General features: G+C 42.7%; 2 protein-coding genes across 2 annotated transcripts; both read right to left on the bottom strand.

Moving 5' to 3' along the window:
* Nucleotides 1–7,409: 7,409 nt before the first annotated feature.
* Nucleotides 7,410–8,322, bottom strand: HRG_09537 (integrase core domain-containing protein; the record flags this gene model as incomplete). Its single annotated transcript, XM_044868008.1, has 3 exons — nucleotides 7,410–7,970; nucleotides 8,015–8,239; nucleotides 8,308–8,322. 3 exons carry the CDS (start codon nucleotides 8,320–8,322, stop codon nucleotides 7,410–7,412), a joined length of 801 nt encoding a protein of 266 aa, XP_044716589.1.
* Nucleotides 8,323–8,887: 565 nt separating this feature from the next.
* On the bottom strand, nucleotides 8,888–10,141 carry HRG_09538 (reverse transcriptase (RNA-dependent DNA polymerase) domain-containing protein; the record flags this gene model as incomplete). Its single annotated transcript, XM_044868009.1, has 6 exons — nucleotides 8,888–9,023; nucleotides 9,122–9,272; nucleotides 9,459–9,486; nucleotides 9,540–9,640; nucleotides 9,718–9,981; nucleotides 10,060–10,141. 6 exons carry the CDS (start codon nucleotides 10,139–10,141, stop codon nucleotides 8,888–8,890), a joined length of 762 nt encoding a protein of 253 aa, XP_044716590.1.
* Between the last annotated feature and the right edge of the window lie 8,394 nt (nucleotides 10,142–18,535).

Consider the following 18,535-nt stretch of genomic DNA (forward strand, 5'->3'; position numbering starts at 1 on the left):
AAGCGCCACTGCGATCGACATTGGTGACTGTGAGCGCTGCCAGTCGATATACTGTTCAGCACACGTCCGATCACTTTTACATACCTGTGATGTATGAAGCCAATTCTTTGTACCATCAATCGCGGACCCCGAAACTATCTATAGGTGGAGCCCAGACGGCAGACTTGATCGCCTTAGGTGAGAAGATCGACCACGGTGCCCTTGTATAGTGCGTAAGTGGGTTAGCTGGTGGCAAAACATGTCGACTGCATGACCGGGGTCTGCTAGGACGCTGTCGAATTGAATCCTGAGAAGTCTGGAATCGTTGGATGCGCTATAAAAGGGGGATAATATAGCGATGTTAAATACACGGCGAGAATATATATATAAAGCGGCTATGCCTTATTTTTAAAATATATATATAAAACTTAATTATTCTTTAATATAACTAACTATATAGCGGTATAACTTAAAAAACATTATTATATCTTTTTAGCTAACTTTTCGAAACTAAGCCTAAAATATAAAAAAAGTATATGCTTAGAACCCTCGCGAATAGTATATTACTATCACGGAGTAGGTAGAGGCGTAGGCTTAGGTACGGTCCGTTAAAAGAAGGTTAATAATCTACGAGGGGGAAAAGGAAGAGAAGTATAGGCCTAGCCTATATAGGCATAGAGGCCGCTTATATATAGACTTAGCCTAGACCTTAGTTTAGGCCTATATAAGGTAAAAGCTCTTATAATTACGCCCTCCTAAGTATAGCCTTATATAGCTACTAGTAGGTATATAATATACTACTAAAGATTATAAATAAAGTAAGGTTTTCTTTTATATAGGTAGAAATCTTTTCCTTGCCCTTACTAACTAAAGCTATACGCCCCTTACTAATAGAACCTAGCCCGGACCTAGGACCCCGGCCTAGGCCTAAGGCGGACCCCTTTAACCCCCCCCCCCTCTTAACTTAAGGGCTAAAATAAGTACCTTAGAGGCTAGGGCCCGCTTAAAAGAAGCTTTAAAAGGCTAACGCCCTTTAAAGACCTTAGAAGAAAGGCCTAAGGCCTAAGACTAAGACTAAGAAGATACTAAGATAAAAGATAATACTAAGCTTATTATATTAAAGACTAGCCTCTTTAGGCTTAGCCTAGCCCTACCTTAAGCTAGCTACTTTTAGCCTAACTAGCTTTTAAAGTAAAGGGTAAAAGAGAGCTACTCTTAGTAGCCCTATTAGCTTTACGCCTATCTAACTTATACTTTAATACTTATAGTAGTAGTAGACTTAGACCTAGCCTTAGTACCCCTTTCTTAAAGATCGGGCCTAGGGCTTCCTTTAATAGGCCTTCTAGGCTCTTAAGGAAGCCTAAAAAATTAAACCCGTTTATAAGACCCTTATAAAAGGTCTTAAGAAGGCAGCTATAGGGACCTCGGACCGCTAATAGCTCTTATAATAGCCCCTATAATAGCCTAAGGCCGCTTAGTAGCTTAAAGCTACTTAGGGAAATCTTAAAGCTAGCTTATAAGCTAAGGTTACTATAAAGAAGGCGCCTAAGGCCCCGGCTAAGGCCTTAGCTAAGCCCCTAGCTAAGAGAAATATAAAAGAAGACTTCTAGCTTATCTTAAAGCTAAAGAAAGAATTATTAATCCTAATTATTAGCCCTATTGCTCTTTATAATAATCTTAATAAGGCTATAAGGGAACTAGCTATATTAGCCCTATTAATTTTAAATAAGGGTAATATAGTTATAATAATAAAGGCCTCTTATATAATAAAGAAGCTTTTAAAGTAGCGTAATAACTAGTCCTTATACTTTAAGGGGTTACCTATTAAATCGGCTAACCTCCTTACTAGCTAAACTAAGCTAGTAGCCTAAAGCGTCCCTAACCTCCTTAAGATCCTTATCCTCGATATCTTTATTATAAAGGCTAAGACCTTTAATAAGATTAATATCTTAGGGCAGCTTAGGTAGCTAGGTATAAGGGCTTTTACCTTATATAAGCCTAGACTAAGGTCTAGGCTAAGTCTATATATAAGCGGCCTCTATACTTATATAGGCTAAGCTTATACTTTTCTTTTTTTTTCTCCTTATAGATTATTAACCTTCTTTTAACGGACTATACCTAAGCCTATACTTATACCTACTTTATAATAGTATAATCTACCTTTTATTTTACCCTCTTTATATCCCTATATATAAAATAACTATTTTTAGCTACCTTTAAAGCTAACGTTTAATTACCTAGTTTAGTTAAACCGCCCGCGCTAGTATATATATATATAAAATATCTATATTTATATAGTTATAAAATTAAAGCGAATATAATACTTAGTTCGCCTAGGTAATTAAGAGCCTCTTATAATAATAGGGCTCTATATAACTAAGAGCGGTACTATTATTCTTTAGTAAGTTTAATAGCTCCTTTATAGAGCTCGAGCTATAGCTACTTTATATAAAAGCGAAGTTCTATACTAATAGCGCTATAATAAGGGATATCTACGCTTAATTTAACTATCTTTATATAAGCCTATCCCTATACCTATAAAGGTATCTCTTACTATTTATATATACTAGTATAAATAGACTAGCCGACCTCTTTAATAAGTTCTATATTAATTATAGCGAAGTTAATATAGCTAACTTAATAGGCTAAGAGCTTATAATACTCTATTAAAAGTAAAGTAAAGCTATTTCGGCCTACCTTATATAGTTTAAAGAGGTACTTTATTAAGTAAACGTATATAGCTAGCCTAATATAATAAAGTAAAATTACCTTATTATAAGCTTAAATATAGATTAGTATACTTATTTAAGTAAAAGATCTATATTACTAGATATATATACTAATCTTATCCGCTTTCTTTATAAGCTTAATAGTAATAAGGTTTTTTTTATCTTCTTTTATAATATAAAAAGAAGATAATATAAATAATACTATAAATATCTCTATCTTTACCTTAAGGACTAAGGATAAGAAGAAGTAGTAATAGGAGGGTCGCTATATAAGCTATAGTAGTAAATCCTATTAGTTTTTAAAGTACCTACGCTAAGAAGCGCGGGTAAATATACTTTAAGTAGTAAAAGGGTGTAAGAAGGTATAAGTAATAAGCGCAGAATCGGGTAATCGATAACGTAAGCGGAAAGATCGGTCGAAGGAGTATAGGGTAGGATTTCGTCCGGAATTTATAACGAGCATATGAATAATATATTGAAAGAATAGCGTTGCAAAAGATGCTTGCTAACTTGCTTGTTCTATCTACTACTCCTAGGGAAATCCTTCGTCTTTTATAGACCATTGCTCGCCCACTAGTAGACCAATTAGTCAGCTTTCTCGCACATTCTATAGTGCTTAAAAAGCTCTATCTATAGTATATCTTCCTAACTTAGTAGGTGGTCTGATTGTGGCGTGATGGTTGACGTAAGACTATGGGTTCTGGTATAAGTAGTGGATTTAACCAGAATGTTCTATGCCCCACCTATTCTCGTATCGCGGATATCTTCGGAACCGCTAGGCCAAAATAGGCAATAGGGTATCCGTTCTGCTCGTAATTGACTTATGCATTTTATGCATATTTTGTTTGTAAGGATAGGCTTATCTGACCCGCCTTTCCTAGAGGAAGGTATAGTTATCTAGTAGACCCTTAGACTGTATTATAGAGCCTCTTTTTACTAGCTTATTCTATAAAGCCTCCCTATGCCTATTATTTCTTTATAATAGTAAAATAGGAATATAAGGGTATATTCTTATAAAGGGTATATATACTAAGATAGAAAAGAAGTTAGGTTTAATAATAGTAACTTTAGTAATATATAATCTTGGTAATACCTTTATAGGCTTTATCGGCGTTCCTTTATATATAGTAGTAGCTACTATATAAATAGGATATATACCTATAGCGACTAAGAAAGCAGCTAAGATATAAAAAGGCCGCTAATATAATATAACTATAGTAAAAGAAAGTACCTATATAGCCTTATATAAAAGGGAGTAGATATTATAACTACGGTCTAGTAAATAGCGGGGACTAGTATATATTATAAGGATATATAATCTAGGGAGCAAGGAATATTAAATAAACTAATAGGCTAATTAAGTTTAGAGCGATAGGTTACTTTAGTACTCTAACGCTCTAAGGCTAGGATTATAGGATCGCTCTAGCGCTCTAGCGCTCCTAGGCGATAGGATTACTTAGTGCTCTTAGCGATCTAAGGAAGCTCTTAAGATATATAAAGAAGGAACGGAATACTCCTTTAAATAAATAGCTTAATAGCTTTTAATATATTATAATTATTACGATCTTTATTATAATCTTATCTTTAATTTTAATTACTTAATTACTTAGTTATAGTCTATAGTCTATAACTTTTAACTTATTACTAATTTTAAGAAGGTATAAGTAATAAGTATAGGATCGGGTAATTAATAATAAAAGCCGAAAGATTAGTCGAAGAAGTATAGGGTAGGATTTCGTCCGGAATTTATAACGAGTATATAAGGGGCTAAATAATATATTAAAAGAATAGCGTTATAAAAGATACTTTTAAACTTACTTATTTTATCTACTACTCCTAAGGAAATTCTTTATCTTTTATAGACTATTGCTCGCTTACTAATAGACTAATTAGTTAGCTTTCTAGTATATTCTATAGTACCTAAAAAGCTTTATCTATAGTATATCCTCCTAACTTAGTAGGTAGTCTAATTATAATATAATAGTTAATATAAGACTATAGGTTCTAGTATAAGTAGTAGATTTAACTAGAATGTTCTATGCCCTACCTATTCTCGTATCGCGGATATCTTTAGAACCGCTAGGCTAAAATAGGTAATAGGGTATCCGTTCTACTTATAATTAACTTATATATTTTATATATATTTTATTTTATTAAGATAGGCTTATCTTAACCTACTTTTCTTAAAAGAAGGTATAAATATCTAGTAAAGGTCTTTATCTTTAAAGGTTATTCCCTTAGATTATATTATAGAGCCTCTTTTTACTAGCTTATTTTATAGAGCCTCCTTATACTTATTATTTCTTTATAATAGTAAAATTACTAATATAATATACTTATTATTACTTAGACTATACCTTATTATATCTACTAATATAAACCCCTTAATAGGTTTATCCCTTTAAAATAATACTAGTCGTTATATATTAATAGCTCTTATTTAGTATAATACTATATTACTCTAAGTAGTATTATAACTATTAATATACCTATATAAATAATATAAGTTAGCTTTAACCTTTACCCTAGGCCTATATTATAAGGTAGGTAGAGGGTTATACTATAGGTGCTTTTTATTATATTATAATAATAAGCTATATAAGATCTAACTATACGCCGCGCTTACTACTACTAAATACGTATTTATATATATAGCTTACCCTACCCTATAACGCTATCGGCTAAGGTTTAGGCTAATACCTAGACCTATACTAAAGGTAAGTACCCTTATATAAGGTCCCTACCCCTCTCTCTATAAGCGGTCCCTTATAACGTTAATCCTATACCTTAGCGCGTAGCTAGGAGGTAAATAACCTACTAGCGCGCCCTTATTACTCTTTCCTCTTAACTATATTATTATTATTAGTATTAATAATAGTAGCTATAATTATAACTATAAGTCTCCTAGCGCTTAGCTATATACTACCGCCTATATATAAGCTAACCTATACCCTTACTAGTTATTTAAATAATTTAATATATCCTCCCTTACCTTATCTTACTTCTTTACTAAGATTAATAACTTTATTAATCGCGCCCTCGCCTCGCTTACTACCCTACCTACTGCCCCCGCCGCCTTAGTCGCGCCTACCGCCGCTCCGCGCTACCTACTACCTAGCTTCTCGGCCGTTAACTTTACTACCCGCGCTACCGCCGCCCCCGCTACGCTCTCCGCTACCGGCCGCCGCGATAATAACGACGATAATAATAACGATAATAACGATAATAATAAGTATAAGTCCTCGCCGCCCTCTTTTATAAGCCCCTTTACCTTTATTCTTATAAGTATTACTAACTCCTTATACTAGTATAAGCGCGCTATAGCTTAGGGCGCTACCTAAGGTTCCTCTTATATATAGTATACTTTATAGCCCCTCCCTTACGCCGACTAGGCCGGCCGCTCTTAAGGTAGCTACTTTTTATATACCTAGGCTAGCCGCGCCTATAAGGTTACGCCGCCCGTCCTTACCTATACTACTATAGCTTAAAGTATTATAGAGCTAGGTAAGGACTAGAATAAGGCTAAGCGCGCCTTAACTACTACCGCCGCCGCCTACTATAATTTATAGTTCCTTAAGCGCGCCGCTCTTATACCTAAGTATATAAGCTCCTTTTCCTATACTCCCTATAGCGCTAACTCTCTCTCTCTTAAGGGCACTATCGCCGCCGCCCTAGCCGCTCCTACTACCTTTGCCGCCGCCGCCACCGCCGCTTCTACTACTACTAGCACCGCCGCCGCCGTCGCCGGTTAGCTAGGTAGCTGTGAAAGGCTGGCCCGGAGTTTATTCAACAAGCAGGTGCCTAGGTGTTGTCTATCTAGAGCTAAGGAGGAAAAGAAGCTGAACTCGAGGCGTAGCCTCGAGTGCGAGCTTATATTACCCTTCTCGGAATGTTCTCGCAGCTTCTGGGTCCGCGGAGCGCCGGTGTTGCCACCGAGCACGACCCACCGGACCCGGTACAACCGGGTTCACCAGCCGGGCACAGCCCGTGACATTACCCCCTTGTCCCCTCCGACCAGGTCGGCGTCTGCGGGGTTCTTGCGTTCCTGCCAGCGTCTCGTACCTCTCCCTAGGGCCATCATTGGTCTTGATTGGCCCGTACTTGTCCTCGAATGCCTTCATCGCAATTGTTCCTGCAACCACTCAACTGGCTCCCAAGTCGGCTCTGCGTAGCCCGTCCATCGCACTAGTGCTTGCCTGAATTCCCTCGTCCCGCTTCTTCCATCTCGCGCAGAGAATCTCGTCGACATCCCACAGATTCGTGCCGGACTCATCTTGTACCGGTGGTGGCTGTGCGTCATCTACCTTGGCCAGGAGCCGGATCTTGATGCGCCCGCCGCAAAGGTCAACATGAAATCGCGGGTAAATTGAGCCACGAACATCGAGCTCAACAACGTGCGAACTAATTACCTTCGTGACTGTGTACTTGTGATGCAGCCAGTCGAGCTTCTTGCACGGTCGTGGCGATCTGTAGTTTGCCATCGAGAGCCACACCTTGTCACCAACTTCAAATCGCTCCGCAGGCTGTCGCTTTGCGTTGGCAGCCTCTTCTTGTTGTTGCTGTGAGGAGGCCATCACTGCTTGCATGTACTCATTGACCTCCTGCAGGCGACTGAGTAGGCTATCAGCTCTGCTTTCCTCTCTATGCCTCGGTGGCTCTTCCGATTCCTCGACGCTGATGGGATCGACGTGGTAACCATGCTCAGCGAAAAGGGGCTGATCTTGGTCGCTGCGGATTCACGATTGTTGAGTGCCAGCTGCGCGGCAGGGAGCAGTTCTCCCAGTCGTCCTGCACGTACGACACGTAGGCTCTCAGGTAGGCCTCGATCTCCTGGTTCATTCTCTCTGGCCCTCCGTCCGTCTGAGGATGATAGGCCGTGCTCAATTTCTGCGTGACACCTGCAAGACGGCAGAACCTCTTCCAGAACCTACTTAGCCAGTTGCTCCCGCGGTCGCTGACGATGGACCGTGGCATTCCGTGAAATCGGTAATGACACTGGAGAAAACGGTTTGCACACTGCTCAGCTTCCATGTTGTCCATCACCTCGAGGGTCACAGCCTTTGTCAGTCTGTCCACAATCACCCACAGGTACCTTGCCTTGCTCGGTCCAGTAGGCGGCAGATCTGTGATGAAGTCCATGGACAAATGGCTTCGGGGTCGATCTGGAATCGGCAGAGGCTTGAGAAATCCCTTCGACTGGCGCCAGATGTGTTCTCTGCCGCAGGTGTCGCAATTGGCTACGTACCGGCGAACCAGCTGGGACTGCCCAGGCCAGTAGAATCGCCGAGCCACAATAGCCAGCGTACCTTCCTGCCGGGATGACCGGTCGCAACAGAGTCATGCGACTGCTGCACAATGCGGGTTCTCAACTGGTCTTTCTCAGCTTCCTCCTGGTTACCTCCTCCGGATCCACCCGGCACCCAAATACGGTCTCTGAATGTCAGCCTTTTGCCTGCGTCGATCGCACATTCTGAAATCTGGATCTTCAGGCCCAGCGAGGGCGGGAAGGCACGCTCGCGATCGCGGACTGCCTTATAGGCTGCCCGAATATCGAGTCCTTCGCCACCGTTTCGTCCCAGAGTTGCTGCAGGTCCGCTACCTCGAAGACCTTCATCTTCGGCAGGGTGGATGCCTCTGAACAGTCAGAACTCATCGCGTTGATACATGCTCTTGTCGATGATGGAATGGCACTATCCGGTATCAACTGTATCATTCTTCCTTGTTCCCGCTCGTCGTCAATGCCCTGTGGCTTGTCTTGTTCACGGCGGGACAACGCATCAGGCACGACAGCCTCGCTTCCCGGTCGATACTCGAGCTTGAAGTCGAACTGGGACAATTCGGCTGCCCAACGGCTCTGCCGTTCCGTGAGCTTCTGGCGTGTCATGAAATACTCCAGGTTGCGGTGATCGGTAAGGATTGTAAATGGGCCGCAGCTCCTAAGTTCGGCGTTCCAGTTGTCGAGACATCTCATGATGGCAAGCATCTCCTTGTCGTGAATGGGATAGTTGTACTCCGCTGGCGAAAGTCGCTTCGAGAAGAAGGCGCATGCGTGTCGACGTCCATCTGGGCCTTCCTGCGACAGGACGCCTCCCAATGCGTAGCCTGAGCAATCCGTCTCCAAAAGGTCGGGAGGCTCGGGTCCCACTGCTTGAGCACCGGTGACTCGCAAAATCGTCGCTTCAGCTCCTGAAACGCCTCGTTCTCCGCTCGTCCCCAATGAAAGGCAGTTCCTTCTTAAGCAGGGCATCCAGAGACTGCGTGATCTTGGCATAGTCGGGGATGAAGATCCGGTAATAGTTGGCGAAGCCCAGAAAGCTTCTGACACCCTTCACCGTGGTCGGGCCTCCCATTCGCGGATGGCGCGCTGCTTTTCGGGGTCGCAGGCGATTCCTTTCCCTGCGTTGACGATGAACCCAAGGTATTTGACCTCTTGTACCGAAAACTCGCACTTCGCTGGGTCTAGGTGCAGCCCAGCGTCGGCGAGTGCTTGGAGAACTCGTCGCACCTTAGCCTCATGATCCGCCTTCGAACCGCTCGAGTAGATCAGTACATCATCCAGGTACGCTGTGACAAAGTCGTCCAGCCATTCGCGCAATACACTGTTCATGTATCGTTGGAATGATGCCGGGGCGCCGCTCAGGCCGAAAGGGCACACGAGCCACTCGTAGAGCCCAAACCTCGTGCGAAATGCAGTCTTTCCCATGTCCCGGAGCCATGCGGATCTTATGGAAAGCGGCCACCACGTCCAACTTGTGAACCACTTAGCCTTGGCCAGATTCTGCAGGGTCTCCGCGATGAGGGCAGTGGGTATCGGTCGCGCTTGGTGATTGCATTCAGCGCTCGGTAGTCGCAACAAAATCGCAGCCCTCCATTCGGCTTCCGCACGAACAGCACCGGCGCGGCAGCCGCTGAGCTACTCGCTCGGATGAATCCTCTGTCCAGCAGGTCTTTCAGGGTCTTTCGCAAGACCAACAGCTCTTCTCGTGACATGTTGTAGAGTGGGCCCCACGGAAGGGTGGCTCGTTGCCGTTCTTGTCAGGCTGCAGGTTGACTTCATGATCCACACCCGGTCGATGTGGCGGCAGCTTCATTGCCTCTCCTGGTGAGAATAGGTCGCGGAATTCTTTCAGCACTTCTGCCGGGACCTTCTCGCTCGGATCGACTGGCGGCTTCGGCTGAAGCGCCTCTATATCCGACAAACTGATTGCATGAATCGAGATCGCGTTGCACTTCTTGCGTCTCTTTGCGCGTCGACATTCCGCCGTGAATACGGCTGCCGACACGAGTCTTGCGCTTCGAATCGCGCGTATCTTGGCGGGCTCTTCCTGCCCAATGAGGCGTATCGTCACACCTGCCCTCCCATGGTACATCTGCTGCTTGGCAGCATCGTACACGACGTGATTTCTCTCCATCCAAGGCCGGCCGAGGAACATGTCCTGGCCCAGGCTTGGGATCACGTATGCAAAGACACGTTCGTCAAATCCAGCTGTCTCGACCACAACAGCCACGACCCTGGGGATATGACACTCTTCGCTGACTCTGAGAATCCCCCAATTTCTCGTGGTTTCGAGTCGACGAAGGGTATCCGCAGCTTCCGAACAAGGGCTTCGTCGATCACGGCATAGCAGTCACATCCACAGTCGACAAGGGCGCGTATTCGATAGCCTCGGTTTACCCGCGCGTTGACTAATACAGTCCGACTATTCATTCGTGGCTTGAACGCTTCCCAGTCCCGGATGTCTGCCTTTGCAGGCCCCGGCGCCCGCTTTCGCCCCGGGGCTAGTCTTTTCCGCCGACTCGTCCTCACTGGATGCTGCGGTTGATTCCGAATCATCTGCGGCATCGGGCTTCTTCATGCGCGCAGCTTTAGGTCGCTGTTGCTTCCCTTCGCCAGGAAAGACCACCTGGGCTGGGCAGTCCACGATAAGATGATCCGTCCGACCACAGCGATAGCAGCGGCGCTCATCCTTCGGCTTCTTATCGACATGTCGACGACCCTTCGACTCGTGGCCAATACGGTTGATGTCCGTCATCTTAACATCTCCGTCGGGGTCCTCCGGTTCCTCCTTGGGTCGTTGCCTTGGTAGCTGTTGAGGCGTCCGCTCAGTCGACGTCGGCTGCCTACCGGGTTTCAGTCTCTCCAATCTGCCCGCAATTTCCTGAACTCTCGCAAGCCATCCCTGGTAGTCGTCGGGTAGGACGGCTGTGACCAAACTCTCTTGGAGGCGTGCATTTATTGCGTTCTCTAGAAATACGATCTTTGCACTGTCCGGCCAGTCTGCTCCCCCGGCTTCAGCTAATGCCTGTTCGAATCGGGGAAGGAAGGACGCGAGAGGTTGGTCTTCGCGCTGCCGCATAGTTCTCAGCGTGGCAGCAGCGCGGGATTGGATGTTGCTGTCCTGGTAGGTTCGGTCGAGGTATCGCATGAACTCTTGGGGTCGTAGCTACCCCAGGGCCTCCCGCGGCGTAAAAGGTAGCGACCACTTGCTGTGGTCGCTCGTCCAAACATGAGTTGATGAGGTACCAAAGTTCGCGATTTCCACTGTAGTAGTGTGCATCAAGGTCCAGCTTGTCTCGCATCTGCCTGGCCCAGGCGGAGTAGCTCTTCCGTGAGCCGTCATACTTGGGTGGGTTGGGCAACGGTTTCCGCATTCCAGTACCGCAGGTTTTGGGGAGGGGCGTGCCCAAGCCAGGCGTGCTCTCGCCCAATCCTCGTGCCACTGGCGGCGATTGCAAGTCGGCGCTCTGCGGCTGCGCTCGCCCGAGTTGCTCCATCAGCAAGGAAAGTTGGTCCTGTAGAGGGCTGAGAGTCGCATTGACCGCTTCTTGAATGCGTTGGTCAATCCATTGCTGCTGGAGACTTGGGCTCACTCTGCTGGTCCATCCTGACGAGCAGTCTGCAGCTTGCGGTATTTAGAAGGAGCTCTAGATATGTGAAAGGCTGGCCCGGAGTTTATTCAACAAGCAGGTGCCTAGGTGTTGTCTATCTAGAGCTAAGGAGGAAAGAAGCTGAACTCGAGGCGTAGCCTCGAGTGCGAGCTTATATTACCCTTCTCGGAATGTTCTCGCAGCTTCTGGGTCCGCGGAGCGGGGCCGGTGTTGCCACCGGAGCACGACCCACCGGACCCGGTACAACCGGGTCCACCAGCCGGGCACAGCCCGTGACAGTAGCCTAGAGGGCCGGATCCGCGCCCTCGAGGCTAGGGCCGCGCCTTATACTAAGGAAGAGGATAAGGAGGAGGATAAGTAAGAGGATAAGGATAACCGTTTATTAGTTAAGACCCCGCTAAAGAAAAAGGCCTACTAAGCTTAGTCTATATACCTTTAAGCGCGCCTATAAGGGCTAATATAATTTATTTATACTACCGCCGACCTAAGTACGCCCTACCGATTATCTATAGTTATAGTATCTATAATATATACTTATAGCTTATACTAACGTAGCGACCGCCGCGAGCTTAGTACCCCGCTACTTTCTTAAGAGTAAGTTATAGTCTCCCCTACGTCTTAAGGTACTAGCGGCTTTACTACTAAGGGGGTAGCTTTTCTTAACTAGCTATTATTTTACTTTACTAGCCTATAAAAGGCCTTAAACTTATTTAGAGCTACCGCGCCCTTAAACTTAGAAGCTAGCTCTTATATTAGGTCCTAGTAGCCGCGCTACTTAATAAGGACTTCGCGCTTCTTACCGCGGCCTATATTTTTTTAATAGGCTACCTATAACTCCTTTACTAAGAACTCCTCCTCCCCTTTAATAAAGATAGTAGCTAGTTAGGGATCCGCTATATCTTAGCCTAGTAAGGGGTTTATAGCAGCGTAATAAAAGAGGTTAATATTAATCGTACTGTAGATATTAAAGGGTAGCCCCTCTAGCTTTATAGTCTATAAACTTAGTACCTTCTTTACTATATACTTAGCGTATAGTTAGTTAAGCTTCTTTATTAGCCTTATTAACCTATAGTTATAGAGGTTTAGCTAAACCTTATCCCTTACCGCGAACCTATTTATAGGATCCCTTAACTTATTTAGACGCTATTAAGAATTAATAGAACTCTATAACTTATTATAGCTTCTATATAAAAGTAGACGCCCTGCCTCTTAGGGAGCTAGCTAGGTAGCGCTTTATACCTATATCTATAGTAATAGGCTATACTAACGGCGGTTTAAACTTATATAGCGCGAGGAAGAAGGATATACTAATAAAGGAGTTTAACTTACTATTAAGCGCTATCTAAGCTATAGGAAGCTACTTATTTTAGTCTGCTTAGTTATAGGCTATTACCTTTTAAAGGTAAGCTTATACTTTTTAGTTAAGGCGTTTAGGCCCCTTATTAGTTTATAAGTAGTAGGCTATACTTAGTAACTAAGTAACTTAAAGTAGCTTATAAAGGTACTACTAAAAGTAGCTAGTTTAATTAATACCCTTATTACTAGTAATTAAGGCTAGCTATTAATAAAAGTAAGCGTAATACTAAAGGAAGCGCTTAATATAAGCCTTTACTTTTATAAATAATATTAGCTTTAGTACTACCTCTTTACTTAGATAGTCCTTAATTACTTAGAGATAATAGTTACCGCTTACTATAAGAGAGAGGTCTATAATAAAGTCTATCTATATATATATATAAAACTAGTTAAGGACTAGTAGTAACTTTAATAGCCCCCTCTTAAGCGCTAATTAGATCTTTAAGCGGCTATAGATATTATAGTTATAGAGGAAATAGCGGATATATAGTACTATAAATAGCTAGTAGAAGTCCTAGCTAATCGCTACTAGCGTGCCCTTACGGCTAAGATAGCCGATTACGCTTAAGTTATAGATTATCTATATAAACCGCCCTCTTAACCTATCCCGCTCCTTAACTTTTAAAGGGGCCGCCCTAGCTATAGCCTTTATTATCGCCGGCGCGCCTAGGACCTATAGCTTGCCCTTATAGCGAAGGTAGCTATAAGGGTCGATATAGTAGTCGCTTACTTAGACTTTTAACCTAAGGCCGTAGTTAAGGGAGCGCGCCCTTACCTCTATAGCGCGGCGTACGCTTATATACGTACTATCCTATACTACTAGCTAGTCCTATAGGCGTTAAAGCTCCTCGTCTTAAAAGATATACTAAGGGATATTAGGCGTACTTTAATAGGTAAGATCGTACCCTTATAAATATTAGCCCGTTAAAAGGATAAGACCCTTAGTACTCCCTATCTAACTTACTTCTAAGTATACTTAAAGGCTTTATAAAGACCTTAATTATCTAAGGACGTACTTTCTTTAATTATAGTTAATTTAAATTTTTATTTTTCCCTTTTAAAGTAAAGGCCGTTAGTTAAGCGACTTTAATAGAGATAAAGAGGTATAAAGTAAAGAAATCTCTAAGACTTATATTTATAACCTAAGACCCTTAGGGCTATATATAGGATTAACGTTTAGATAATTATATAGTTAATTACTTTACTAATCCTTAGCTATATACTACGCGTACTTTAAGTATATACCTTTATCCTTATTAAAACTAGTCTTTAAGGCGTAAACTTATTATTCTATTTTATTTATATAGTAATAAGTAGCTTTATAAAGTTAAGAATATTTAAAGGATAGCGGTATTTTTTAGAAAAAATAAAATCTAGGGATTTAATAATTAAAGTAGTAACTACCTTAATAGCTAGAGTTAGAGACTTAATAAGGCGATAAACTTACTAGGAAATAAATAATTAGATAATGCCTTTACTAATAGTAAAGGAAAAGTAATAAGGTAATACTAAAAAACCCTAAGCTCTTATTATTAGCCTTATAACCCTTAATACTAGCGACTTAGTTAAGAAACTATAATCCTTATATAATACTTTAAAAGATATAAATAACGATAATAGCGTAATCTAAACTATTTTAAAACCCTACTAAGATATCTTACTTATATATATACTAATAATACTAATATAAGTACTAATAAGGGATACCTTAATAACCTTAACCTTAGCTCTCCTCTATATAGTAGCTTATAGAGAACGCTTACTTCTTACTAATAAATAAGAAAGTAAGTAATAAGATAGTTATAATAAGATATCTTTTAACTCTAAAAACTCTAACTTTAAATTTTATAACCTTATAATCTATAGGTATACTATATCTAGAAACGCTAGCTATTAAGAGGGATTATCTAATCTTACTACTAGTAATATAAAGAAAATTAAGGTATATATTAATAAGATTACTAATAGACTTAGAGATATACTTACTAAAAGCTAAGATAACTTTATAGGAAGACTCTATTAATTATAACTCTTACTTATTAGTAAATTTAATAGTAAAAATATAACTAAATTCCTTAAGAAGTTTAAACGGAAGATATATATTAACTATATTTATATAAGGATAAAATAAACTAGCTTAAAGTCTATATCTCCTTTATATAAGCCCTTACTATTAAAATTCTTATAAATAAACTTACTTAAAAAGAAGTAAAAAAGAAACTCTTTTAATACTACTATATATATAATATTAAATAACTAAAAACTACTAATAACTACTTAGACTATTATAATACTAAAAAGCCTAAGACTATTATAGAAGTTATTATCGCGAAGCGTGGCCTGATTTCGCAGTTCTCGGAGATATCCCTTAGCACGAGGGACCTAGGAAGCTAAAAAACAGGTTTTAAGGAAGGAGCTAAAAAGAGGTATAGAAAGGAGGGTGGGGGCATAAGGGGAAGCAGAAGTGGCGATGGCTTCCTATAGAGGTAGTAAGAGATAAGACGGATGTGCCGGCAACGGCTAGAAAGGAAGGGAAAAACCGGCAAAAAGCTCGGTAGTTAAAAGGACATTAGTAGCTTCTTTAAGCAGGATCTTCTTTGTTAATTAAGATGCTAGACGGGTATAAAGAGGGGCGTTAGATAGAGGAAAGAAGGACAATCAAGGCAATATAAATATCTCTGCCCTACCTGTCTAACCCCTTACTTCTACTTTTACCTTCGTGCATTTTATATGCACTTCTCGTATCTCTCTACGCGAGAGTTATAAGCCCGGGAGGAATAGTATTCCTATACCTTCCGGCTGCTATAAAAGGCACCTTTCTTGCATCCCTCGTAGCTTCCTTTTACCCCTCTTATTAGAAAAGCCGATTTATACCTAACTTTTCTGCCCCCCCTCTTCCGCAACGATAACGAAAACCGACTCCTCTACCGTCCCTACGGTCCATAGGACGATTCTTATAGAGCCCTAAGATTAGGATAAGTAGGTAAAGGAGCTACGGGCTCGTATAGACAGAACTATCTATAATTTAGTCTTCTCTAATAAGCAGGACCCTCTCGAGCCCCCTCTTCGTCCTAGGGCAACGGAATTTATAGAGGGAGCTTCCCTCTTCTCCGAGCTAACCTCTATACAACAGAGAGCTTTTTCTGCTGCCTTAGGTAACTACGAGAGTCACCGTAAGGAATACCTTTACGAGACGAAGTTGCTAACTACTATACGCACGGCGATAACGGAATCCGTTAGTGCTGTAAAGCTAATTACTCTTCGAGAAGAAGAGACTCCTAGGCAGTGGCTTTTAAAGCTCGAGACCTCGACAGCTCCCTTAAGGGGCTATATAACTAACCGTATTAGGAAGACCTATACGGCCTACCTAGGAGCCTTTTCTGCTAGGAACCTACTAGCTTCTTCGTGGCTAGCTAAGTAGGAAGAAATCCTTAAGGAAGCTAACTAATACTTCCTTATAGAAGCTCTTTCCGGCTAGTAGCTACGGGATATATCTCTACTAATAAAGCCTATTAGTAACGGTTACTCGACTATCTTTTAAGAGGCTAGCCGGGAACTAGACGAAGAGGCTACTAGAGTATAATAGTAAGTAGTCTTATTCCTTTGTGGCTAGCACTCGACCTAGACGGCTCGACCTACTGCCCCTGCAGCTGCTGCAGCCCCTGTTGCTGCGGCTCCCGCTGCTGCTGCTGCGGCTATTGCTCCTTCGGCTCCTCCTCCCTCGAGAGCATTAACACCGTTATTAACGGCTGCCCTAGGCCCGGCCCCGGCTCCGACTCTTGCTCCGGGCCCGGCCCCGGTCCCGTTAGTTAGACCGGCCTGACTAGTCCCCTAATAGACCTTTTAGTCCGTTAGTCGAAAAATCAGGGAACTAGTCGAAATCGAACCTCGTTAACATTAGTAATAAGGGGTAAAAAGGGGGGGTTTTTAAGCAGACCTTCCGGATCGGGACGAGGATTCCTCGAAGAAATAGAAGACTAGACAACGAAACGGCTGCCTAGCATATAAATCCCTAGGCCATCGATTATCACAATGCTAGCAGGTCTTCGAGGAAAACCGACCCGAAGGATTCAACCCTTTAAAGAGGCTATAAGAAACGATATAACAGTCTCTTAAGGAGGACCCCTCGTTGTAGAAGAAGATAGACGAGATTCGGGTTGCTAAGAAATAGTAACTAACGCCGCTGCCCTTATTCGAGCCGCAAATTCGAGGAAAAATCGTTAGTATAGCAAATCCGGCATTCGTCTTCCCTACGAATTAGCAAGACTAACCGTTAGGACCCTCCGATTATCCCCTACGAAAATCAGCTATCCTTAACTCTAGTGCTTCCCTCGATATCTATAATACACTCTCACGATTCCGGTCCTTTAAGAAGGCATAGAGGGAATACCTTATTGCCGGGGAATTAACCGTACGGATAGAGGGGTACGGAAGGGTGAATTTCACGATAAAATTACCTAATAGGTCTATACGAATTCTTCGACGAAAAAGGGTAGCTTTTTGCCCTCGATTTTTAACGAGCCTAATTTCCTTCCGCCTTCTTTAAGAGGAAGGAATCTTCTAGGATACGACGTCTAAGCCTACGAGGCTAGTCTAGAAGAATCAGACTATCGGGCCTATCGAGGAAAAATTCGGTTAATTTATTCTCGAATTCCGACCTATCCCTAGGAAGGAACCTCTCGAGAAGTTAGCTTTCCCTACTAGGAGGAATAGGTCTACTATAAAGGACCCTCTTCTAGCAGCCTAAGGAGACGGCATTCTTTAGCACGCACGACTTAGTCACCCGGGCCCCCTAGCTTTGCATAAGCTAGGCTAATAATAAGGCGTACGAATAAGGGGCCTAAAGACCGTCGAATGCGAACACTACGGCTAAGGAAAGACTAGGAGACGAATTTCTAGACGAACGCCTTTACGGCCGGACCAGCTATATAAGGAAATTTAGGTCGACTAGACCGACGTCTCTAGGGATCAGGAAAGCTTCGTTAGGGTAATGTTTTTTATAGACGCTTTTTTAGGGATGGTTTTCCCCTATTTCTTACGGACCTACCTAAGCAAGCATAACTAGTCTGCCCTCTAGGACTTCGTTAACTAGATAAAATCCTACTTTAGCTACGAGGTAAAGAAGATACGGTCTAACGGAGAGCTATTTACGAAGGATATCTTAAATTAGCTTTAAAAAAGGGGCATTTTACCCCTCCCGTTAGCACCGAATACCTAGGCCTAGAACGGAGGGGCAGAAAGATCAGGGGGTGCTATGATAGAAAGGGCCCGTACGATGAGACTTACTGCAAGGCTTCCACACGACCTTTAGAGGGAAGTCGTTGAGACCGCCTATTACCTACGGAACCGGACCCCGAGAGACCTAAAGGACCCTAGGGGACTAAACTAAGGAATAGACTAGAAATCCCCCCTCGAGCTCTTTACGAAGAAGAGGGCCTCGCTAGCCTACCTTCGTGCCTACGGTTGTAAGGCATATGTAATAACTGCCGATGTATAGCTAAAAAGGAAGAAGAAAAGAAAGCTTAATCCTAGAGCCTTTATTGGTTACCTCGTTAGTTATAATTCTACGAATATCTTCCGGA

Source organism: Hirsutella rhossiliensis, assembly GCF_020360975.1.
Source record: "Hirsutella rhossiliensis strain HR02 chromosome Unknown scaffold00013, whole genome shotgun sequence".
Classification (NCBI taxonomy): Eukaryota; Fungi; Ascomycota; class Sordariomycetes; order Hypocreales; family Ophiocordycipitaceae; genus Hirsutella; species Hirsutella rhossiliensis.